The following is a 26,646-nucleotide window of genomic DNA, read 5'->3' as shown; positions in this document are numbered from 1 at the left end:
AGATGCCAAAAGATAGTATTACCCTTTAATAACTAGTGGAATCAAAATTGTCTGTGACGATATAGAGTCACCATTACTCCGTGAATTGTTGTTGTGTGCTGTCAAGTCAATTCCAATTCATGCTGACCTTAAATAACAAGAGTAGAACTGACCCATAGGGTTTCCTAGGCTGTAATCTTTACAGGAGCAGATCGCCAGGTCTTTTCCCCCGTGGAGCTGCTGGGTGGGTTCAAACCACTGACCTTCTGGTTAGCAGCCGAGTGCTTAACCATTATGCCACCAGGGCTCCTTACTTTGTGAATTACATACTTAAAATCCTCTAAAAGATTTCTATTATTCCCAGTCTTTTAGGCTTGATAACTAGCAGTAAGGCTCAAATCTCCAACTGAATCCCTTATATACAAGTCTCAAGTATCAAGCAGGCTCACCTTGTAATTAAGTATACATATATTTATTTCTTTTCGTACCTTATTCTACATTAACATTTAGTGACAATAAATATTCTGAAATATCAAACAAGTTGAAAAGAGTGACGTTTATACACACAGGACAGAAAGTGAGGAAGCTGGCTTTCAACTTTGTCATAGTTTCTTACTGGGAATTCCTGTTTAAAGCAAACATTGTTTTTTTTTAATATGTTAACCTTTTTTATTTTTCACAGCGCTTATACACAGAAGCCTGGGACAAAGACAAGACCCAAATCCACATCATGCCTGATACACCTGAAATTATGTTGGCCAGACAAAATAAAATAAATTATAGTGAGGTAAGACCATTTGTTTTACTTCCTTGATCTGCCCACGCTGATTTTTGCTGATGTAATAATAATGCTCATGTTATGATTTAATCTTCATGTGGACCAATTACCTTAGTTTTGTTTTTTTATGCCCTTTACTCTGCCTTGATTATACATATTACTGTATTCAAAAAATAGGTGGAAAGATAAACCAATAGATAAACACAAAAATATCTCCATGTAAAGTGAGAAAAAACCCTTAAAGTCAACTATTAATGACTGTGATATATTACTATTTTAATTTTAAAAATAGATTATTACTAATCATCATTATAATGATTACTAATTATTTGCCTCAAAATTTGTTCCTTGAGTTCCATACCTATCTCAAAGAATTTATGTGATGATGAAATGGGATAGAATATGCCCAGCATAGAACCTGACACTAAGTAGCTGCTTAATAAACTTTAATTTCTTCCCTTCCCACTCACGCCACACTGAGAATTAGATTTATTTAGCATGCGCCAAATAACTTGAGGTTTATTTTCAAGAATTGAAATGAGAACTCTTAAATTTACCCGTTTCAAAATTTCCCGAGGACAATAATGTTCATTCTTTTATGAACTGTCTCTAGCCTCAGTAAAAGTGTCATTACACATCTTTGCAGCCCAGCAATACCACTGCACAAAAACTTTTTGCCCAGTTGCCCCAGAGTTTATCTGATTTCGTCAAGAATACTTATTTCTTATGTGTTTGTGTACTTTTCATTAAAAAAAAAAAAAAAAAGAAGGAGACTTTTCTACAGTCTGAGAAGTCCGGAAAATTTAAGTACTTGTTTTTAAGACCTGACCATACTTATTATCCTATTCATATTAGTTACATTTGCCTGTAATAACGTAGGCCTAAAGGAGAAGCATGCTTATATCAAATAACCATGACAAGTGAAATGAAGAGGAAATAATTTCCCTTTCTCCAGCATTGTATAACAGACCCAAGGACAAGCCTAATCATAAATATTCTATTGACCTTGGCTTCAGTCATTTTTGAATGAGCAAGTTTTCTCTTGGCCACAGAGCTTCTCTGTTGGATTAGCTTCTCCCAGGAGGTCTGTCTCACCCAGGCATATGAAGTTAGTTTCTGTCCCAGACTGTGATGAAGCATGCGAGCCGCTCCCTTTTATTGAATTACATCAGATGAGGTAGATTTTTTTTTTCCCCTGACTGTGGAGAGGAAATTGAACTTTTTTTTTTTAATTCTAAAAGTTTCAGCCGGATTTACTTTCTTTAAAACTGCCTGATTATGTTAATTCCCTAAGAGCTGGTTTCTGAAGATTAGATTTCAGAACGGTCTATTTGAATCTCTTCTCAGCCCATTACCAGTGGTAACTTCATTCCATACTTTACTCAACAAATATACATTTTTTTAAATTTTTTTTCTCTTAAATTTTCATTTACCTGTTCTAGTTCCCCTGGGTAAACAGCTTACCCGACAAGCTTTAAAAAGTAATCCTGCCAATAACTGAAAGTGTTTCCTTCTTTGAAGCCCTGCATCTTTTTCAAATGTTGGAAAAGTAAATCCATTTGTTTGACCTGAAGCCATGAGATGACTAAAACACAACTTTTTCCACTTATACTGTAAAGACAAATTTGAACATTTATTCTTCAAAGGAAAAATATAAAGTATTTGATGCTACTGTTACAAAAGAAACGTATCTAGAAAAAATTTTTTTTATTATGCTTTAAGTGAAAGTTTACAGTTCAAGTTAGTTTCTCATACAAAAATTTATACACACATTGTTATGTGACCCTAATTGTTCTCCCTATAATGTGACAGCACATTCCTCCTTTCCACCCTGGATTTCCCGTGTCCATTCAACCAGCTCCTGTCCCTTTTTGCCTTCTCATCTCACTTCTGGACAGGAGCTACCCATTTAGTCTCATGTATCTACTTGAGCTAAGAAGCACTCTCTTCACAAATATCACTTTATGTCTTATAAGCCAGTCTAATCTTGGTCTGAAGAGTTGGCTTCGGAAATGGTTTCATTTCTAGAAATTTTTAAGGCGAACAAATATCCTTGGGATTTTATCTCAAAGACATTAAATTTATTCTACTTGTTACTTTAGCTTTTTCTGGTAAAAATCTCAGCTCAGAAAGAATGTAAACTGTCACATTTATTAATCCAGATTATAAAAACCAGAAAACCAAAGCCATTGCTGTTGAGTCGATTCCGACTCATTGCAACCCTATAGCACAGAGTAGAACATAACGGTTTCCAAGGACCGGCTGGTGGATTTGAACTGCTGACCTTTTGGTTATCAGGCAAGCTCTTAACCACTATGCGACCAGGACACTAACTTCCCTTAGGCATTTAAAAATTAAATGCCTCTGCATCATATTAAAATCCAGATACTATTCTAATATTCTTATTTTAGTCTAAATTGTGAATGGGTCATAAAAGTGAAGCAATTCATTTTAATTATTTTTGCCACACTTATTAAGAATTTTTCTTACATTTAAGATTTCTTGACACAGCCTCAACAATGAAAAGTACATTGAACAATATGAACGAGAAATAAAGATAAAGCCATTGTTGTTTTTCCCTTAAAACCATAGTGACTTCTCAATCCCTTTACAGAACTATCTACTAGTACTGTGTCTGCTTTCATCAATTCAGCAAATCTTTTAACAGAGGAAAAGGAAAAATTTGAAATTTAAGATTAAGTTATTCAGTCATAAACTGATTTTAGGGCCTTTTCTCTGTCTTAGGGTATAGAGATGCACTGTCTTTAAACCTCAGGTACCCCTGAGGTTACAAGAAGATTTTTTTCCAAGGAGTATTCTGGCATAGATTGTTTTAAACAAATCAGTTTACTTAGCTTCAACTTCCATATGTACTCTTTTCTAAATTTTCTCCCTGAGAACATCTGTGCAGTTGGAATCATGTTCCCCTTCTTCTTTTATAGTCACTCTTACTTTGCTTCAAAAAAAAAAAAGAAACAGGTTAAAGAAGAAGAAAGAGACTAGACAGCTAAATGCCAGTCATGCTCCTGAATTAGATTCTGGATACAAAAAACAACATTGCTATAAAAGACATTATTGGGACAACTGGGAAAATTTGAATATTCACTGTATATTAGATATTGTTGTTGTTGTTAGGTGCCAGCAAGCTGGTTTCAACTCATAGCTATCCCATGTACAACAGAACGAAACACTGCCCAGTCCTGTGCCATCCTCACAATCTAATATTAGATATTAATATCATATAATATTAAATCTTCTGAATTTGATAAATTTATTATGGTTAAGCAAAAATGTCTTTATTCTTAGGAGATATATGCTGAACTATTTGAGGGTGAAGTTTATGAAATCTACAATTTACTCTTAATTGGTTCAAAAATTGACAATAATAATAGTAAAAAGAAGAAGCAATATACACACATATACACACATAAAGAAAGAGATAGATAAGGTGACTATGGCTAATAAGGCACAAATATTAATAATTGGGGATTCTAAGTGAAGGGTGGTTGGGTGCTCATCTTGCAACTTATCTGTAGGCATGGCATTTTTCAAAAAATATAGATTAAAATATTTGTGTAAATATGGTTATTTAAACATTTTATTTTAAAAAGGAAGAAAAAGAAGGAAGGCACAACCACCTCAGCAGCATGCCCAGGGCATTAAAAAAAAAAAAGTCTGCCAAACAGACAATTGAAGTCATTAGTGTCCACCAAAATCTTTTTCAATCAAGGCATTACAAAAGTAATGAGCTCCTATACATTATAAAAGTCTCATTAAGACATCCAATAACTTAATACTTTTTATGTTTAAAAATTATTCATCTGGTGCCCAGCTACCATTACTGAACATTTTGATCAAAGTTTCCATAAAAGAATCTTGATCAAAAGGGGGAAATGTAGAACAAAATTTCAAATTTTCATGGACTTCAGATTTCCTGGAGCCATGGAAGTTAGATGAACCCTTGAAACTATTGCCCTGAGATTATCTTTAAACCTTAAGCCAAAAATATCCCCGCAGTCTTCTTAAAACCAACCAATAGTTTAACTTAACTAGTAAAAAAGGTCTGCCTTGAGCATTATGCTCTTTTAAGAACTGTCTATATGGGATCAAATTGACAACAGCAACCTGAAAGATTAGATAAGAACCTTAGGGGCAGTGAATTTATGTTAATGGGGGAAGAACAACTTAGAAAAAGAGGGTGAGAATTGTTGCACAACTAGAAGAATGTAATCAATGTCACTAAATGGTACATGTAGAAATTGTTGAATAGGTGCATGTTTTGCTGTGTGTATTCTCAACAACAGCAAAATTTAAAAAAGTTGTATTAAAAAAATTTATCAACATGTACATTTATTTATTTTGTTTTGAATTATTGAATACCAAGACTAGTAATTATTATAGTAATTATTTTGAAATTTATGTTGTCTTAAGAGAACACAGAGTTGGTCAAAATTTTAGTAAGTGGTTGAAAAGCACAAAAGGCTGAAGACCACTGGTTATAGATAATTTATTCAGCATGGTGGTTCTCAAACTCCACTCTCATAAAACACCATTGTTCCAACTTTGTATGCATTAGTTTTGGCCACAGAAACAGAACCCAGGTGGTATTTTCTCAATTCACAGAAAAAAATAATAAATCGAATTTTATTCGTCTCGTGTTTTTGACTCATATATCTTTCTTAATTCTTTGATATTTTCTAGTTCCTCCCTGTGTCCTCGAGCAATTTCCAGCAGTTGACAAAATCAATAAATGACAAGCAAGTCAACATTAGCAGAGTAATTCTTAGTTCAGCACTGAGTATGGACATGTGCTCGTAGTAGTAGTAGTAGTATGTGTTATTATAAAAGCATATTCTCTGCTAGAAAAACTTTCTAATTCTAATTTGGACTTAAATAAATCAACATTTCTTGATTGTTTCATGAAAAGAGCAAGTGCTGAACTATCTAATCACATTTGAGAGCTATTGATTAAATGTATAAAATTATAAGGAATTGTGCAAAGAGAATTGTGGTGTTAAAACCTACTGAATATGAAATTTCCATTTAAATAAAAAGCTTGGATAAATAGAATGAAAGAGAGAGAGATCTTTTGTGATTTAAGGCTGAACATTCTAACATGATGGAGTCCTGTTGGCGTAGGGGTTAAGGGCTTGGCTGCTAACCAAAAGGTTGACAGTTTGAATCCACCAGCTGCTCCTTGGAAACCCTGTGGGGCTGGTCTACTCTGTCCCTTAGGGTTGCTATGAGTCGGAATTGGCTCAATGGCAACAGGTAAGGAGTATACTAATGTGGTTCTGCATCCAAAATAGTCTTTGACCAAAAATAAATTTTAGAGTGAATGTGTACTATATCTGAAAGCTGCTATTTCTTTCCTCAGAGCCTCTATCGCCAGGCCATGGAAGAAGCCAAGAAAGAAGGCTATGACTTGAGAAGTGATGCCATTCCCATTGTGGCTGCAAAGGCCTCCCGGGAGATTGCCAGTGATGTAAGGGCTCTTCAAGTTCTAATATTTGTTACTATCAGGCCAGCCATCTGCATAGGAAATCATAATTACTAGCATATGGCAGAAGTCACTTTAATCATTAACATCTTAACTCCTTTCATAGCATAGGCAAAGAATTTGAGACTCTGAGACAGACAGTAAGTAGGCAACTTGCCCAAGATCACAGCATCATAGTATTAAATCCTGGGAAGGAATGCTGTACCCTTCACTCTTGTCTTTTGCTCTTTACTTAACAAGAGTGAATGCATTGATTAAAATCCGATGGACGCACGTTGGGTCCTGATAAAACCTCATGAGCTCTCTTCATGATAAGACTCAAGGCAAAAAGTCCAGGAAGGAAACAGGCCTGCTGGAGTTATCCTCCATCACTTGAAGAAGGACATAGACTAGCAAAAAAGCTGAAAGTCTCTTTGCTGTGGGGTCCAAAGAATTAATACTTCTTTACCCTAAAAAATGAAGACATCAGATTCCTGTACAACTTAAGTATTAATCTGAGAGTGACAAACTTGTCCATTTTAAAACTACCCTTCTTAGATGATTTGTGCAGAGATAATTATTTCTCAGAATACCCTAAAAAAAAAATTTGTATGAATCATTGAAACACATCTCTCAGGTGCGTTCTCAGATGGGTTCACCCACATGATAGACTTCTGAGACACTGTCGTGTTTTATCATTGTAACTGGGCTCACCCTTTCAGTGTTCACTTTGTATCACTTTTTGTCAACATATAATTCTGTAGCACAATATAAAAGAATCTTTGGGGAATTATTCTGTGGTAATGTGTAAATTAGCAAAATATCCTTTTCTTCGAGAGTAAGCATGCATCAGTGTGTATTACAGCAGTAAGTTTTATGAAACATACTTTTTGTCTTAAGAATTTTATAGAAAGCCTTCAACACAGAAAGAACAACAGGGAACATTCCATGGTGCTTCCTCCTTACTTACTGGGTTCTCTCTTCCAGTACAAATACAAAGAAGCTTATCGTAAGCAGCTGGGCCACCACATTGGCGCCCGAGCTATACATGATGATCCCAAGATAATGTGGTCCCTCCACGTTGCAAAAATGCAGAGTGACCGAGAGTATAAGAAAGACTTTGAGAAATACAAGACAAGGTACAGCAGCCCAGTGGACACGCTTGGTATAGTCTTGGCCAAGAACTGTCAGACCTTGGTCAGTGATGTGGACTACAAGCATCCTCTGCATGAATGGACCTGCCTGCCTGACCAAAATGATATCATTCATGCACGGAAAGCCTATGACCTCCAGAGTGATGTGAGTATCTGAAATATACCTGAGGATTCTGACTAGTGCCAATGAATATTTTTATTTGTATATTTTAAGTAATCTATATTTGAGTATTTGAAAAGAGTTTCCCAGTGGAAACCCTACAGTCTTTTACAATTTGCTTTTTCCCCTGGAAGTTATATGTAGAAGAAGGAAGAAAAATTAAATATTATCAGTAATATACAGGTACATGTCTTCCTGTAGTTCCTGGGTGGTAAAATTGTTAGTGTGTTCTGCTGCTAACCAAAAGGTTGGTGGTTCGAGTCCACCCAGAGGTGCCACAGAAGAAAGACCTGGCAATCTACTTCCAAAAAATCAGCCATTGGCAACCCTGTGGAGTACAATTCTATTCTGACACACATAGGGTTGCTATGAGTTGGAGTAAACCCTACAGCAACAGTTTTTTTTATATATCTTCCTAGAGCTTCTAGTATTCTTTGTCTGAGTTACAGGAAACTTAGTCTTCAAAAATATATTGCTACAATTTTTTGTTAAAGTGGTGGAAAATGGGGTGTGCCAACTGAGGGAAGTATAGAGAGAGTGGGAAGCGAAATTCTTGTTGTTGTTGTTGTTAGGTGTTGTCAAGTCAGTTTTCGACTCATAACAACCCCGTGTAACAGAGTAGGATTGCCCCATAGGGTTTTCTAGGCTGTGATCTTTATGGGAGTAGATCACCAGGTCATTCTCCTTCAGAGTGACTGGGTAAGTTTGATTATATTTAGCATGTCCTATTGAGAAATCAACCACTGAAAACCCTATGGAGCACTGTTCTACTCTGACCCACATGGAGTCGCCATGAGTCAGAGTCAACTTGACAATAACTGCCTCTCCTGTTAATGAGAATAAAATGAAATGAATAATATATACCTTTCAATGCCACATTTCTTTTATACACTTAATATTTTGTGATTTTGAAGATCACAGCAAGAGTTTTTGTGATGCACAAGGTATTGGTCTAAGGGTGTGGTCTTACTTGGAGCTATTACAGTCCATCTTCCAAGGTTAAGGAAGCTCTGCCTCTGTGTAAAACTTCTATAATACCCTCAAGAGCAGAGCCATGTCTTTTACTTAAAAACAAAAAAATCTTTCTTCGTTCTTAGAACAATCTTGTGTACCAAAAAATGCTCAAGGTTCAATAATGCTTGTGAATGAGTGATTGAATGAATAATTGACTTAATGCTGCAAACTTTATCTGTTCCTCACAACTATATTCTTCTAGTTGGATCCATTTTGTGATTATGCGTATGATCAACTGATGAATGAATGTGTTTCTTATCTGTTGATCTGCAGAATTTGTATAAGTCAGACCTTGAATGGATGAAAGGCATTGGCTGGGTTCCAATTGATTCCTGGGAAGTTGTTAAAGCCAAGAGGGCCACAGAGATACTGAGTGATAATATCTACCGTCAGCGTCCAGACCGACTCAAATTCACCAGTGTACCTGACACTGTAGAGCAAATGCTGGCAAAGAACAATGCTATAATCATGAATAAGGTGAGTCTTCAGTCCTCGCCATTAGATACAGGCATTTATCGGTGAAGAAAGTAAAATTTCTGACATATTATTACATTTTAAAGATTGTTATAAAATTTATAATACCTTTTAAAAAGATTTTTTCCATTGTAATACCACAGTTACTTAGTGATACTTCAAAACATTAAACTGATGGTAAAAATACTACCTGCTGTAATTATTTTATAATTCTTTCCTAGATAGATTTTAAATAATGCAACCAAACTATGCTTATCAAATCTGTTAAATAATTTTAATAGGAAAGAGTAAATGAAATAGTGAGCTAAATACTCTTGGAAGTAGTAATTTACCTGTATGACAGGTAGGAACTGATGCAGCTTTAATAATTTTATTTCTACTTTGTATCAAGGAGAGCTAACTGGCCTATAATCAGAATAAAAATATCTGTGAATTACAAAATAATTTTTTCTCATACTTTTTTTCTTAGCATTTATATACTGAAGCCTGGGACAATGACAAGAAAACAATCCACATCATGCCCGATACACCAGAAATCATGCTAGCCAAACTCAACCGAATAAACTACAGTGATGTGAGTAAACTGTTGATCTTGTAAAAAACAGAAAAACTACAGGCAAAAATGAACTACTGTCACTGTTTTCTTAGTGAAGTGTATTGACTCATTTATCATACATACTCCAGACTAACATTGTCAGTAAAGAAGATAGTTCTCCCATGATCCTATTTTGGTGTATGTGGTGGGTCCGAAAAAGTAGGTAAGCCTTTTATAAACAAGAGTTCAGGGAATGGAATGCTTAAGGAGAAATATTCCAATAAGCATTATACTCTCAATGTCTTCCTCCTACTGGTCAATGTGGGTATCAACATTATTTCATCCATTCAACAACTATTTACTGATCCAGGCACTGTGCTGGAACCCAGTGAGGCATCGGGCCATGTATTATTTCGATGCTTCGATATGCTGTGGTTAGCACTTAATGTTATTTATCTGCAAGCATTTTTTTAGGCACCTTTATCAGGACCAGCACTTTCCTAAGGATGATGATTCCCAAACCCCAGTCTACAGATTGGTAGCGGTCTCTCCCAATAGTCCACAAAGAAATCAGAAAAAATAAGGGCAAGGTATTGAGTTTTTCATAAAACCAAATATATCTCATTTTTAAAGACTGCCCTTTATTGTTTCTTCTTCTTTAGTATTAAGGTGACCTTTCTTTTATATTATAATAGTGACAGTAATAGCTGTTTTCTACATGTGCTTATTTGGCAAAATAACATGTTGGCAACCAATTGCTGACCTCCTCAAATTTTTTAAAATTTACCAGTCAGTCAAATCTCATGAGGACGTGTGCCTTAAATACCATGAGCACTAAGAAAGAAAGTTATCTACAGACTTACCCTAACACTTGACTATGTGATTTGTTTCTGTAGTTTACTAAAGGATGGAGAAAATTGAATAATAAACTCTTTCCTTTTTTGTGAAAGGAGTGAAGATTAATGACTCTCTTTTCTATAGAAACTCTATAAACTGGCTTTGGAGGAGTCTAAGAAGGAAGGCTGTGACTTGCGTTTGGACGCCATTCCAATCCAAGCAGCCAAGGCTTCAAGAGATATTGCTAGTGATGTAAGTAAATGGTTTTGTAAGAGGCATTTCTTATTCAAAAGTGTTGACAAATGGCGACTATTAGAATTTTTCTTGCCATAATTTTAGTTGTCCCTACTGGTTTCAATTTCCTTTAGTCGTTCCCAAGTACATACTAAGTTGCAAGTAAAAATAATGAATAGCAGAAAATACTATATTCACTATCCTTGTTAATCAGTCAAAGATAGAGGCATATCCTAAAACATAAATGTTTTTATGGACATTAAATGTGGGCTCATTTTTTTGAACCTCAGAAATTTGAGTTGTAGCTGACCCAGGTGTTTGTAAAATTAAAGAGATTGATACTATGTGTAAATCAGCTGATATGAATGTGAACTCTTTCCTGCTACTTCTATCCATTTATTCTGGGATAAAAGAAGACTGGATGACAGATTTTAGAGTTTTGTTTCATCCTCTGTAACTATCAGTGAAGTTCTACTACTAAGATATCCCTAACTGGCCACAAGAATAAACTGTAAAGTAAGCAAAGCTTCTTCCCAGTACCCACTTGCCTCTTCTCTCTGCTCCTTCCCGTCTCATGAGAAACATCTCCTGGGGGAGTGCAATGCCCTCATTCTGTACCTGGCCTTCTTAGGACCCAAATCAAGACTTTCCTTCTTCTGGAAGAATCCCAGGCCTTGGACTTAAGCTTCATTCTTTCTATTATCAAAACTTATTCCAGCTGTTAAGCTGCAGAAGCTCACACTATGACCAGCTCATAATAAAATAGACCAAAAATTCTTGAGTTTTTAAATTAGGTAAAATCTTAAGCCCAAGAGATGACTCTTTCATACTGAAAGTTCAAGGGCACTGACAGGCTAATAAAACAGTGGCCCTAAACTAAATGTTTGTTTATCTAAATGTAACACACATATAACTCCACCAGGGAATTCACTATATATTCTAATTACAAGGGATATATTCTAAAATATTCCTAGTATCAAAATATTTTTAGAAAAAAATGCCTTTAAATTAAATAGATGCTCTGTTAGATTGTATGTGATGTTTTACCTTTACTTAAGCAATCAAATGTAAACTAGGTAGTGTAGTTTAGCAGAAGGAGAAAAATACTAGGAACCAGCAGCTCTCCATTCAGTCTCAGCCTGGCTATCTACTTGTGATGTGACCTTGGCCAAATCACTTAACCCCTTAGGCTTCAGTTTCCTATTTTATAAAGTGGGGTTAATAAAATTATCTTTTCCCACAAGAATGGTGGAAAAATCAAAAGAAATAATGTATGTGTGAAACTATGAAATGCTATATAAATACGATGTTCTTATCATTAGACTCATATCTCCTTTCATTTTTTTCAGTACAAGTACAAGGAAGACTACCGCAAACAGCTTGGCCACCACATTGGGGCCCAGAAGGTTGAGGACGACCCCAAAATAATGTGGTCCATCCATGCGGCCAAGATCCAGAGTGACAGAGAGTACAAGAAGGACTTTGAGAAGTGGAGGACCAAGTTCAGCAGCCCAGTGGACATGCTGGGGTTGGTTCTGGCCAAGAAGTGTCAGATCCTTGTAAGCGACGTAGACTATAAGCATCCTCTACATGAATGGCTTTGCCTGCCGGATCAGAATGACATCATCCAGGCTCGGAAGGCCTATGACCTGCAGAGTGATGTGAGTGGGTTGAATATTTTTCAGCCATGAGTTTATTTGAAGTAGGGTTTCTAACCTTTTCGTGCCATGGGACTTTGGCAGTCTGGTAAAGCCTAAGGACCCCTTCTTAAGACAATGTTTTGAGACGTATAAAATAAAATATGACTTCAAAAGAAACTAATCATATTGAAATATGGTTATCAAAATATTAACAAAATAAATCTGTGATGTAGTAGTATACGTGGTTTTTTATTAACACTTTTGGAAGAATGACAAAAGTAGTGGCATTGTAAAAAAGTTTCTCAAAAAAGCCATAAAAACTGCATCAGCCTGAGACCAGAAGAACTAGAGGGTGCCTGGCTACCACCAATGACCACCCTGACAGGGAACACAGCAGACAGTCCCCGTTGGAGCAGCAGAAAAGTGGGGTGCGGAACTCAAATTCTAGTAAAAAGACCAGACTTAGTGGTCTGACTGAGACTGGAGGAACCCCGGAAAGCATGGCCCCCAGACTCTGTCAACCTAGCACTGAAGCTATTGCCAGGGCCAACTCTTCAGTCAAAGACTGGACTGAACTATGGCACATAAAGTGATACTCATGGGGAGGGTGCTTCTTAGCTTAAGTAGATACATGAGACTAAACCGGCAGCTCCTGTCCGGAGGTGAGCTGGGAGGGCAGAGAGCGTCAGGAGCTGGTTGAGTGGATGTGGGAAATTATGGGTGGAAAGGAGGAATGTGTTGTCACAGTATAGGGAGAGTAATTAGGGTCACATAACAATGTATGTATAAGTTTTTGTATGAGAGACCAACTTGAATTACAAACTTTCACTTAAAGTACAACAATAAAAAAAGCCATAAAAACAGAAAGAGAAAAGTCTTCCTTCAATAAATTATTTCAATTCAAAGAAGAAAAATGAAAGAGGAATAAATGTCTTTTTTTACTTGAATTCCAGTACTATAAAGGGGAATGAGGATAAGATAAATAGGAGCAATAAGATAAGTAGTCTATGAGTTAGAAGCATGTCAATAGAATCACATGGAAAAGAATACCTTTTTTTTTACATTTTCCCAAGAAAAAAACATTAATTCAGTTTGTGGTCAGCTAGTAGTGTTCATTCTTTCTTTATGTCACATGACTGGCTCTGAAAGCTACTGCCCAATGAAAGTAGGAACCAAATGAATTCAACCCGAGTGTTAGTCCCACACAATAAAGTGTGAACAATCAAATCAGAGAATAAACACTCTGTTTCAGGAGGCAGGCTGTAATTTCCCTAAGATGATTTGGGATTACTGAAATGGCATGTTATTAGAGGGATTTATAGATCTTTAAAACAGCAAATATTGGCTATCTTCAGGCATTTTACTAGCCATCTAAACCAAAATAAAGCAACCCTGTAGGTTCACCCATAAATTTACACAAATGAAATTCAAAATTAACTCACCTATATATGTTAAATCAAGATCAGGTACCAGGCTGTCTAGGTAATTTCTAAAAATGTTTGACATCATTTCATTTTCAGGCTATTTACAAGGCTGATCTTGAGTGGCTGAGAGGCATCGGATGGGTTCCCATTGGCTCTGTAGAGGTCGAGAAGGTGAAGAGAGCTGGAGACATACTGAGTGAGAGGAAGTACCGCCAGCCTGCAGACCAGCTCAAATTCACATGCATTACAGATACTCCAGAAATTGTCCTGGCAAAGAACAATAGCCTGACAATGAGCAAGGTGAGTCTCCAGCTGCTTTATGTTGCGCAAGTCACACCTTCTTGGACTTGGCTGACAGAGTGGGGTCCCCTTCAACAGAGCATCTGCTTGAGTTCTAGGTGGCCCCATATGCTCTTCTCAACCCCATTGACTCCTAACTCTCTGTGTGCACGCAGAAGGTATAGTCTGGGATGATCTTCCTGGGTTACCTTTCTGAGTAGTGACCTGTAGCCATCCACAAATGCATTACCTCTCCTGTACATTCTCCCAGGCAGAACAGGCTCAGGCCATTGGAGTCTCTTTATCCATCCAGTAAGGAATATACAGCCATTTAGCATTTCATTCTGTTGTCGAGGAAATACACAGTTTCACAGCAATGCCAGTGCCCAACTCATATCAGCTGCTTGGGTTGCTCTTCTGCCTTAGGGTGCTGAAATCCACTTTTGAAAGTGAGCTGCTATTGCTGCTTTTGGTTCTATCACACAGGATAAATGATCACTGCTTTCCTCCAGAGTTGTTCAATCTGTTTATTGATAGTGGGCTAATTCTTTATTTAATAAGTAGGCACTTACGATGCACATTTTAAAATTCAATTGGACTTAACTGAACTCTCTCCATACCTTCCAGGAAATCTTCCAAACATTCACGTAGTAGAATTGAGTGCTCAGTGCAGAATATAAAATTGGTCTCACATATCAAACTCCAGAGTTTGGGATATACAACTCCAGAAACGCTATGTTATGCCACACCCATCGACAACAACAACAATGATAGTAACAGTAGCAAACACATAGAATTTTTGAGTGCCTACTATGACTCAGGCATCTTATATACATTATGATTTGGTTAATCTTCCAAAAATGCCCCATAAGAAAGATATGAATACCCCCGTTGCAGAGATAAAGGATAGAAGTACCTTTCTCAAGATCACACAGCTTGGAAACAGTGGAGTTGGGTTTGAATTTGGGATTGATTCTGAAGTCTAGGGATTTCTACTATACCATAATTATATAACTGTGCTTCATCCTTGGAAGCCTTTTTTAAGCTGGAAATTCACTAGGTGAAAAGAACTAATCATTGAGACGATTGTATGGCTTCATATTAGCTATGACACTGCTGTACGGCTTTTTAAATGCTGCCTTGTTTTACTCTCACCACTATCCTTCTGCTTTTCTCACCTTCAAATAGCCTAGAACAGAGCTATTTTACAGTTAACTGTAAACCTTTACACTGAGTTAGATTTGATGATGACTGTAATATAGTTGGTTTTAACAAAGGGTTTTCCCCCTTCCGCAGCACTTATATACAGAAGCCTGGGATGCTGACAAAACCTCTATTCACGTGATGCCCGACACTCCTGAGATCAAGCTGGCCAAGAGCAATGCTGCCAATATCAGCCAAGTAAGAGATTTCCTCATTGTTGTTCAGGCCTTTCTAGGAGTAACTAAAATACCTTTTCTACCTTACTGATCCCCTTTTTGGAATTGGCTAATTTAGCTTTCTAAAATGCTTTTATTTTCTGTTATTATCCTCTGCCTAGAAACTTTACACTAAAGGATGGGATGAATCAAAGATGAAGGACTATGATCTGAGAGCTGATGCTATTTCCATCATAAGTGCCAAGGCCTCGAGGGATATAGCCAGTGATGTGAGTATCTTCCACATAACTTCTCTTGGTCCCCAACATGCTAAATAACCCTTACCATTGCTGGTGGGCCACACTTTGTAATTGCTTTCCTTCAGTCCTGCTTCCTACCTTCCAAGACCCTTTGCTTTGTTGTCACAGAGAATAAAAATCCATTATTGCAATTGTAGTCAGAGTTGCTGCAGGAGTGGGTTCCACCAATGAAGATATATGGTTGCACTACATTTATTTTTACGGTAGTATTAAATCCCAGTTTTAAACTGTTTCAAGATGCCAAAATGTTTGTGATATGAAATTCTTGTCCATGTGCTTGTGGGCTTTCATATTGTCTGTGATTGTCAGCATGTGTATGACCCTAAAACTGGTTTCTAAAACTGGATTTCTGGCGTTTTAGTACAAATACAAAGAAGCATATGAGAAACAGAGAGGCCACCACATTGGAGCCCAGAGCATTGAAGATGACCCCAGGATTGTGTGTGCCATACACGCAGGGAAGATTCAAAGTGAAAGGGAGTACAAGAAGGATTTCCAGAAGTGGAAGACAAAGTTCAGTAGCCCAGTGGACATGTTAGGCATCTCGCTGGCCAAAAAATGTCAGATTCTGGTCAGTGACATTGATTATCGCAATTACCTGCACCACTGGACATGCCTACCTGATCAAAATGACATTATCCAAGCAAGGAAGGCCTATGAACTGCAGAGTGATGTATGTAACATTTTCAGTATTTGAACTCTGGGAAGGGTGGAATGGGAGAGCATAGGTTTGTTAATTGTCCAGTCAGTGCCTCTGTGGACAGGTCCATAGGTTGCACACTACATAACTCCATAGGGCACCATTCATATTGTTTAATTTAAAACCCATATTTGGGAGTTATGGCATGGAAGGTAAAAAAGAGATGACAAGCCCTGCCCCGGGCATGTCTTTTATTCCAGATCTAGATTCCAGACTACTCTCTTCATGTTATTTGTAATTTCTGGAAAGAAAAATATGTTTCAGACAAACATAAACCATCTGATTTTTTAAAAATAACTGCGTCTATTGTACTAGAGCCAGAACACTAAATGGAATTTCCTTGGATTAATAATCACAGAATTAAAATGGAATGAGATTCAACAAAGTATTTCTTTTTTTAATCTTTCAGTTACATAGTATTTTAAAATATCAACTAATTATTATGGAATTCAATATTATTATCATTTTATTATTATTCATGAATAGTATGAATAATTATGATCTTACAAATGACTTCAGTCATGAAATTAAAAAGCCCAAATCATGTAAAATCTCAGGTCTTATTTTTTTGGAACCACTGCCTCAACCTTGTGTACTTTATTTATTCGATTCAGGGGTAGTATGTCTAACATTTGGAATGAATTTTGTGTCCCACCTCTTTTTAGAACGTATATAAAGCAGACCTGGAATGGCTGCGTGGCATCGGCTGGATGCCGGAAGGCTCAGTAGAAATGCACAGAGTGAAGGTTGCTCGGGACCTCCTGAATGAAAGACTCTATAGAACACGACCAGAAGCTTTGAAATTCACTTCCATTGTTGACACCCCAGAAGTTGTCCTGGCAAAAGCCAATTCTCTGCAAATGAGTGGGGTAAGAACTATCTTACTACCAAGCTTTCCTTTGGCTGGGCTCTGTTTTCAGATGATGTCACCCAAACCGAGCAAGTATGTAGACTTCCTCTTCAAGGAGCTATAGTGATAGCAGTAACTCTAAGAATCTCTTGACTAGCTTAGTGAAGGCACATGCAAAGTAGAAATCTAACAAATGCCAACATGCCTTTCCCCTACCACATGCACACTTTGAAGCACTAACATGAAAAATGTCACTTCCTTGTAATTCAGGGAAACAAATATTTATTTAATTCCTGTCTTTGGTTGCCGTCCTGTTGATTCCACTCATGGCAAACCATATGTATTAAGTACTAAAACATGTAACATAATGCTACATATTAAATAGTATAACATATATAAAAAACATTTTTCAAGATTAAATGGTTGCTAAGGCTTAATGTTTCAGGTATCCATTCTTGATCACTGTATTAAAATAAGATCTCCCTTCTCTCAACAGAAGCTGTATCAGGAAGCCTGGAATAAAGATAAGGCTAACATCAGCATCCCTTCTGACACGCCCACCATGCTGCAGGCCCACATCAATGCCTTGCACATCAGCAATGTAAGGAGCATAGATGTGAAGTGTAAATGCCTTTCTGGGACGATATCTGTCAGTTTATGGAGTATGTTATGATGGACAGATTACATACCTTGAAAATATTTGTGGCTTTTGGTGCTAGACATTTCTCTTCAGCTGCCATTCCCAGTACAATGTGGACAGAAATTTCTCTTTGTAACTTCAGCTGAGATACAAAGCAGGGTGCCTAGACTGCAGAAGGTGGGATACCTGAATGCTATTCGTGTCCTCCTTTTAACCTTTATGCTATGTCCTATATCTCAGTTTTGTTATATTTTAATTGGGAATAAAGAAATCACTAGTCAAGTGCCACTTACACTAAAAAGTGTAAGACGCAGCAGTCTCTATTATCTTTTAGGTCTTTTGATTGATCCAGGACCTTCTTGCTTGACATTTCAAGACCATAAGAATCACCAAAAGCCAAGTTTTAATTACATCCAAAGGGCAAAATATGTGTTATATCTACATCACATCCCTTTAGCGGAGATCTCTGAAAAGTCAAAGAGCAAAGTTAAGGAAAAAAACTTATCAGTGGTATCTTTATGGTATCTTGATGAAAAGTTCTCTAGCTTCACAGTTGATTCTTAGTTTCCATGTACTGCGTGGTGGGATATTTTCAGATGCATACCATATTGTGATAAATGCAAATATTCAAACATTGATAGATTTAGATGTTAGTTCTAAATTTTTAATCAGAAGTACTCTGAGCTCCACAAAGTAAGCAACCAACCAACCAAAAAAGAACTCAGAAATGGATTTTTTTTTATCACACTGCCTTCATTTACATTAAGGCTTATGGATTATGAATACTTTGACTGTATTCACTTATTTTTAATTCTTGTAAACAAATCTGTGTTCTCCCTCAATAGAAACTCTACCAGAAAGACTGGGATGATGTCAAGCAGAAAGGCTACGATATAAGAGCAGATGCTATTGAAATCACACATGCGAAAGCTTCAAGAGAAATTGCCAGTGAGGTACAGTTCCTTCTATTTTCTTTGTTTTTCTCCTCTATAAAACAAATAGGGCGAGCATTTTTCAACAAGTTCTTTTTTAATCTATGCAATTGAAGTTGGTCTTGTCCTGAAGACTTACTGTATTTAAATTTACTGAAATGGGTCAATAAACATTAGGGTAGCGTAGATGAGGTATATGTGTAAGTAACTTCTAAGTTATTTCTAAATAGAAATAAAGTATCGTGAAGCATCTATATGAAATGCTTGGAAACTACTCAGAAACCCGGAAAAAATGTCATTTTATCCCCAAAATATTTCTAACATTGCTCCATAAATGTAAGTCATAATGATAATTTCACGAGAGACTTAAAACTTAGATTACATTTTATATACAACATGATGTACTGGAAGCTTATGTATAATATCCTGAGTAACCATTTAAAGTTCATTTAACACTAATTTAAAAGCTTACTAACAATTTAAAAAGCTATTCTACCAAGCCCCCAGCTCCAAATCTTTTAGCCACCTTTGGTCTCTTTCTCTGGGTTCTTCTCTTTTTTTTTTTTTTAATCTCATGTAGCCAGCTGTTTCTTTCTTATTATTTCTCTGTTTTATCTCAAAAACCATAACTGGTCCACAAAAAAAAAAAAACAAAAGCAAAACCCGTTGCCATCAAGTTGATTCCAACTCATAGTGAGCCTGTAGGACAGAGTAGAACTGCCCCATAGGGTTTCCAAGGAGCGGCTGGTGAATTCGAACTGCCAACCTTTTGGTTAGCAGCCAGGCTCTTAACCACTGTGCCACCAGGGCTCCAACTGGTCCACAGTATCTGCCTTATTCCCATTTATCCCCAGTTTTTCTCTTGCTCTTTCAGTCTTTCGTATGTTTTCTTGTTGAGGTCACAATGGGCACCTTTTAAAAATATAGGAAAGAAACCATCTTTCTCTACTCCTAAGACACTCATCAGATGGAAAATATTGTCCACAGGCCTTTTGTTGTCATCTTGTGATTTAAACCAACAACCTTGCTTTCCATCCCTGAAACATGCATCTTTCTTGTCTGTCTCCAAAACCACACATATGACTTCTCCCTACCTGAGGTACATTTGGTGCTCTTGGGAGATTGTCTGACTTAATGTTTTACCACTTACCTGCCAGGCAACCTTAGGGTGAATGGTTGCCTTCACTGTGCCTTGTTTTCCCCAGCCAAAATACATGCTAATAATAGGACCTACCCCATAGAAACAAGGGTGGATTAACCAGTAAGCATGGTATGCACCAGCTTGCACCGAGCAAGGTACTTATGCACAGGCTTAATTGTATTTACTTGCTAATCTGTGGTGAGCAATTTTACATAGGTTTCACCACATCTTTGATGCAATGGGGGACAGGTGAAATTGTGCACTGCAGATTGGTGGGAAGACACAACGGGGCCCCTGCATGCCTTGCTCATTGAGTAACCCGGCCCTGTGCAGAAATGTTGTATTAAACGAGATTACAATTATCTTTATTCAACCACTTCTGACCCAGAAATCTCAGCAATTTCATATGGATCAACCTAATACATTTGAAGCATTCATAATAGCATCTGGTACATAGTGATTGCCAAATAAATGTTAGTTATTACTTTTTAAATATTTCTTGTTCACCGTACTATTTCCCTCCTGATTTGATTCATATCCTGAAATATAATGATTGCCAATGTTGAGCTAATTTCCAGTAAGGCTAGGAAAATGTTCTGAAAACATTTAAAGAGAAGTTCTCTTTATAAATTATTTTCATGTGTCTTTTTACCTGATTTTTCACAATTTTAGTACAAATACAAAGAAGGTTACCGTAAGCAACTGGGCCACCACGTGGGTTTCCGCACTCTACAAGATGACCCCAAGTTGGTATGGTCTATACATGCTGCCAAGATCCAGAGTGACAGAGAATACAAGAAAGCTTATGAGAAGTCTAAAGGAATTCACAATACACCATTGGACATGATGTCCATTGTTCAGGCCAAGAACTGCCAGGTCCTAGTTAGTGACATTGATTATCGCAATTACCTACACCAATGGACGTGTCTGCCAGATCAGAATGATGTGATCCAGGCGAAGAAAGCCTATGAACTGCAGAGCGATGTACGTATATTTTCACCAGAGTCAGGAATGGATGTATGTCTGTGTGTTTCACCATGATGTATTCCCTAGGGGTGTAACGTAAATGATGATGCTGTTGTTAGTCACCGTTGAGTCGATTCTGACTCATGGCAACCCCATGAGTGCAGAGTAAAACTGATTCATAGGGTTTTTGAGCCAGAGAACTTTCAGAAGCAGATCTCCTGGCCTGCCTTCCAAGATGCCTCTGGGTAGGTTCAAACCACCAGTCTTTCAGCTAGTAGTCGATCACTTAACCATGTGTACCACCCAGAGACTCCTAGTAATCTTAATACAACCTAACATATTCTGTACAATTCATGGTAGTAGATTGTTTTTTTCAAACAGCTTCTATCTTATAAATGATTCCTTCTTAGAGTAGCAAGTCCTGATTCATCAAGATAAAAATCAGTCTCTTATTCTATTGTAATTATGTACAGAAATTCAGTCCCAATTGTGCAAATCTATTACATTTGCATGATCAGATATCTAAATTTCAGAAATAGATATAAGCATAAGGAAATGTTGGATTTCCAAGTTTATCTGACACATGTAGGAAAAGATATATTTTTTCCTCATTATATATGCATCTGAAGGTCTTTTTCCCTTACATTATTATATTCCCAGTGGTACATATAAAGCAGAATTCAAGTGGTGAGCAAAGAAGCTCACCCTAACATAAAACCAAAATTGTGCTCTATTGCTGTCATTCCAAGTGCTGCTAGTAAGCCCTGCTGCAATTCCTGTAGGAGCCTGTGACCATCTCTCGGAGATGTGTGTCAGAGACGTAACTCCCAAATATTAACGTTTAATGTTGATCCTTGAGTTTCATGTGACTGGCCACCCAGCTGATTTAAATAGAGGTAGTGTGTGGCTCACTGGCCTCAAGCTCTTGTGGGCAAATTTAACTGTTCTCCTCTGTGTGTTCTTCTTCTTCACATAGAACCTGTACAAATCAGACCTGGAATGGCTGAAGGGTATTGGATGGTTGCCAGAGGGTTCTGTGGAAGTGATGAGAGTGAAGAATGCCCAGAATCTTGTGAATGAAAGGTTGTATCGTACAAGGCCCGAGGCCCTCAAATTCACCAGCATTACAGATACCCCTGAAGTAGTCCTGGCAAAGATCAATGCGATACAGATCAGTGAGGTGAGCTGGACAAATTGAAGAAGTCTCTATCAAGAAGAATTCTAATGTGAACTTTCAACCGCTAATACTAGCATTGCATCTGTGTGTATCCAGACAACCTTCATATAGTCAGTCAGTTAACAGTCTCCACATTTCATTTGCTTTGATAACTTTTTAGTCAATATAAATGCAGAGGACATTTTCATGTTCCACGGACTCTGATACATACTTTGCTCACATTTTGGAATCCTGACTATAATACTGGTCCACCAATTAATACCATAATCACAAAATTTCCACCTTTTATTGCTATTCAATCATGAAATAGGTTGAGAAGTCCAGGGGCAACCCCAGTATTGGACATTATGGCAATCATTTGGACCAAGAAAGCCAAGTCCTAATTAGCAGTATAAGTTATCATGCTACCTGTGATACCTGCAACATCGACTTAAACCTGCCAGATGATTAAATGTGGTTAATTGGAAAAGAATGTTTTTGCTACCATATTTCTGACTCATTTTAAATCTGTATTGTATCACACATCCACGTATCCTTGTTATCGAGGTCACAATTGACACCTTTTAAATAAAAAGACAAATGAAGACAAGACGTGATCTGTATTTATATCTGAAGACATCCAAAGAGAACTTTTAATTTTACCTAGAATTTTATTCTATGTGGTAATTGAATCATTTACTAATCAACCATCCTCCCCCCACCCCCCTTTTCTTCTTTTTTTCATTTTTTTACCAGCCATTGTACCGTGATGCTTGGGAAAAAGAGAAGGCTAATGTGAATGTGCCAGCTGACACCCCAGAGATGCTGCAGTCTAAGCTCAATGCATTACAGATCAGCAACGTAAGACACGACGCTTAGTTTGCTTTACAAAATGCCATCTGCCTAAATGTAACTTTATTGAGATATTCCAAAGAGAGTTTGGCAAAATGTGTTTCCCTACCATTCCTTTTATTTCTAATCTTCAAGCTAATGTTAAGTTGCTGTACATGTGTGTCTGTGTGTCTATAATATAAAGATTTGTGTCTCTTATCTTTATTGGAAGGAAAAATGCAGTAATTTCACCAAAAATGCAACACAAAAACTTATGGATGCATGTGTAGTAATATTTAATTCTCCTTTTGACTGGGCCATCTTTACTTTTTCCTTTTAAAAGCTAAATTATATATATATGTATTTTCTGATTTTCACATGATTTATTGTCTTTTAAATATCCATCTTAAAAAATTATTGGGATAGAGCTTTACTCACTATCATTAAAAATTTATGGAAACTCAGGTTTAACCTATTTTATGAATGGCAGGGGAGATTGATTTTCTGTGTTACTGTTACTGTCTATCCTTGAACACATCAGTAATGCTTACTCAGTAGCTCCCTCTTCAGATTGACAGTGGCATTGCAATCTCCATTTGCAGAAACGTTATCAGCAAGCTTGGGAAGACATCAAGATGACCGGCTATGACCTGCGGGTGGATGCTATTGGAATCAAGCATGCCAGGGCTTCCAGGGATATTGCCAGTGATGTAAGAGCTCCCCGCTGCCCAGCCCTTAACAAATACTAGCTAGTAGACACATCCAGAAAACCAAACTCAAACCCATTGCCATTTAGTGGATTCTGACTCATAGCGACCCTATAAGACAGAGTAGAACTACCCCACAGGGTTTCCAAGGAGTGACTGGTGTATTTGCACAACTGACCTTTTGGTTAGCCATAGTTCTTAACCACTGTGTGACCAGGGCTCCAGTAGACACATAGCGGTTGCTAATGTATTAATTTCTAATTTAATTCCCCAGGAACTGAATTTAAATAAAATGTAGGCCATTGTTATTAGTTATTGTTTTAAAATCCAAGAAAAAAGCCTCATAGGATAATTTGAGGACCCTCTTGCATCTGTGCTTGGTTCTGCTCTTCTTACGTTTAAGCATAGATTTTGATTTTGTTTCCAATATCTTCTCAATATCAGTTAATTTACAAATAGTTATGGAGATATAATGCGTACAAAGAATTCTGTTGTTCCCCAAAGTGTAGCACACATACTACTGGTGGTTCCTGTGATCGTTTTATGCAGTACATGAACAAAGTTTTTCAAAATAGTTATATGGTTTTTTTTAATGTGTGCTAGAAAAATACTAATGTTTTTCCATTTAGATAGTGTTAGTAATTTTTAAATAAAATTTTAAAATAAACTTACACTTTAAAAATAAATTTATTTAAGCAAAAAATCAAGTTGATTCAAAGTAAAGTATGAGGTAGAGGTGGTCATGTTTATAGTAAAAAGTGTGAGGGTGGCAGAACAATAGCTGAAGTTTGGGGAACACTGAACAAGTCTTTATGAGGAGGGTAATCCAAAAGCACAGTTCTTGCCTTAAAGGTTATCACAGTGTTTTTGTGTAAATAGACATAAAAGACAAGCCAATGTATTAAGAAGTATAAAACTTATAGTATGGATTTAAAGAAAAACAGTATTTAAAGAAAGGGTAATCAAAGGGAGATGGAATTATTCCGAGCAAGATCTCTAGAAAAATTGAGTTTGGGAAAAACTATTCTTCTTTCTTCTGTTCACATCTACCAGTACCTGTACAAAACTGCTTATGAAAAACAGAAAGGCCATTATATTGGATGTCGCAACGCCAAGGAAGATCCTAAGCTGGTTTGGGCAGCAAATGTGTTGAAAATGCAGAATGACAGGCTGTACAAAAAGGCCTACAATGACCACAAGGCCAAGATCTCCATCCCTGTGGACATGGTATCCATCGAAGCAGCCAAAGAAGGCCAGGCGTTAGCAAGCAATGTGGACTATCGCCAGTACTTCCACCACTGGTCTTGCTTTCCAGACCAGAATGATGTGATCCAAGCCAGGAAAGCCTATGACCTACAGAGTGACGTAAGTGTGAGGTTGTGTTGGGAGACCAAATGAGGGCCTTAGGTGGAGAGCTATTCCCCACGAAGAAAGCCTTCCATACTTTTGCCTGATGATGTCTTCCAATGCTTTGGAAAACCCAACTCTCCCTACATAAGCACTTCACTTTAGTGTTTTACCACATTTATTAGCTGCCTGTCTTCCTGCTGAGTTTATTCAGAAAGTTTTCATTTTCATGTTTAAAGATATTACTGGAATTTTTCTATAGATTTATTATAGTATATCGTGTTTGTAGTTTATTAAACATAAGAATTTCCATAGCCTTGCAACTATGTATTGAAGAACAGGGCTGTCTTCCTCGAATCTAATTTCAAAGGCATGCTCCAAAACTCACTAGTTTCCTTTAGTAAGTCTTTACAACATGGTGTTTTATTAATTTCTCTAAGGCTCTTTTAGATTAACTCACATTTTCTTCCCATTCTATCTTTTGAAAATGATGGATTCCATAAGATTATTTATTTCTTGTGTAGAATGGATATCATCCTTTCTTTATCTGAACTTGGTTTTCTTAAGCTTCAAGGATGCTTTCTTGAGATGAATGAGTTTTTTATAGGAAAGGATGCCCATCACTTGAAATGAATTGCCAAGTGGTGTATTTAGGTCAACTTCTAGAGAAATGCAGTCCTTCATTAACCTGAACCACATTTGTATATTAAGGTATGCACATCAATCAAGTTCTTAAAGAATGAGGAAGGGGATCTTCAGAATCTAGATGTAATCTTCTTTGAGAATCCCTTCTTCTGAATTTGGGTATCCATCATACTTTAAACACTAAAACATGATGTCATTCTTTAAAAAGCAGAGGTTTTCCAACATTTTCACTCCTCTTACTACCATTCTAGCCTCATATCATTTTGCATCATGTCTACTAGCTTTTAAAATTCCATTTCTGAGCAAAACGATGGCTTTTTATAAAATTGTTGTTGTTGGGTGCCATTGAGTCGAATTTGACTCATAGTGACCCCATAAGACAGAGTAGAACTGCCCCATGGGGTTTTCTAGGCTGTAATCTTTAGTGGAGCAGATCATCAGATCTTTCTTCCTCAGAGCTGCTGGGTGAGTTTGAACTGCAAACCTTTCAGTTAGCAGCTGAGCACTTAACTGCCAGGGCTTTTTTTTTTTTTTTTTTTAAATAAAATTAGTAACTGGTATTTAACATAAAACAATTTTATATGCTTAACCACTTATCTATATCTGAGGAAGCGGTTTAGATAATCAATAAAATGCAAATTTGATTCAAAGGTAAATGCTGCCTTGGGAAAAGAAAACTCAGTTGAGGTCAAAATTGTAGAATGAGCGATTGAATTCTTAATTATCCTTTTAAAATATCCTTTAAAGATACTTATTAAACAAACCATGTGTCAGGCATTGTGCTAAGCACTAAAGATACAATATGAAAAAAAGAAGAAAAGACTCCCTAAGCTCTAGACCTTAGGGAGTTCATATTAATAGCAAAGAAACAGATGTTATCCACACTCCCACAGGGACCAAATTGCTGGGCGGAGGGCTGTGGGGACCATGGTCTTGGGGAACATCTAGCTCAACTGGCATAACACAGTTTATAAAGACAGTGTTCTACATTCTACCTTGGTGAGTAGTGTCTGGGGTATTAAAAAGCCTGTGAGAAGCCATCTAAGATATTGCACTGGTCTCACCC

The 26,646-nt window shown here is 37.0% G+C and overlaps 1 protein-coding gene across 1 annotated transcript in view; it reads left to right on the top strand.

Annotated features, from left to right (window-relative positions):
• Nucleotides 1-26,646, top strand: part of NEB (nebulin) — a 249,118-nt gene that overhangs the window by 130,169 nt on the left and 92,303 nt on the right. The window contains exons 63-77 of the mRNA XM_004375379.2: nucleotides 662-766; nucleotides 6,135-6,242; nucleotides 7,224-7,535; nucleotides 8,838-9,041; nucleotides 9,508-9,612; nucleotides 10,555-10,662; nucleotides 11,994-12,305; nucleotides 13,805-14,008; nucleotides 15,284-15,388; nucleotides 15,528-15,635; nucleotides 16,027-16,338; nucleotides 17,031-17,234; nucleotides 17,712-17,816; nucleotides 18,701-18,808; nucleotides 20,601-20,912. Of these exons, the coding sequence (XP_004375436.1) occupies nucleotides 662-766; nucleotides 6,135-6,242; nucleotides 7,224-7,535; nucleotides 8,838-9,041; nucleotides 9,508-9,612; nucleotides 10,555-10,662; nucleotides 11,994-12,305; nucleotides 13,805-14,008; nucleotides 15,284-15,388; nucleotides 15,528-15,635; nucleotides 16,027-16,338; nucleotides 17,031-17,234; nucleotides 17,712-17,816; nucleotides 18,701-18,808; nucleotides 20,601-20,912 (2,712 nt within the window). The remainder of the gene's footprint in view (nucleotides 1-661; nucleotides 767-6,134; nucleotides 6,243-7,223; nucleotides 7,536-8,837; nucleotides 9,042-9,507; nucleotides 9,613-10,554; nucleotides 10,663-11,993; nucleotides 12,306-13,804; nucleotides 14,009-15,283; nucleotides 15,389-15,527; nucleotides 15,636-16,026; nucleotides 16,339-17,030; nucleotides 17,235-17,711; nucleotides 17,817-18,700; nucleotides 18,809-20,600; nucleotides 20,913-26,646) is intronic.

The sequence above is a fragment of the Trichechus manatus genome, unplaced genomic scaffold (genome assembly GCF_000243295.1).
Source record: "Trichechus manatus latirostris isolate Lorelei unplaced genomic scaffold, TriManLat1.0 scaffold00036, whole genome shotgun sequence".
NCBI lineage: Eukaryota > Metazoa > Chordata > Mammalia > Sirenia > Trichechidae > Trichechus > Trichechus manatus.
Note: the sequence above shows the minus strand (reverse complement) of the source record. Positions and strands in the feature narration are given on the sequence as shown.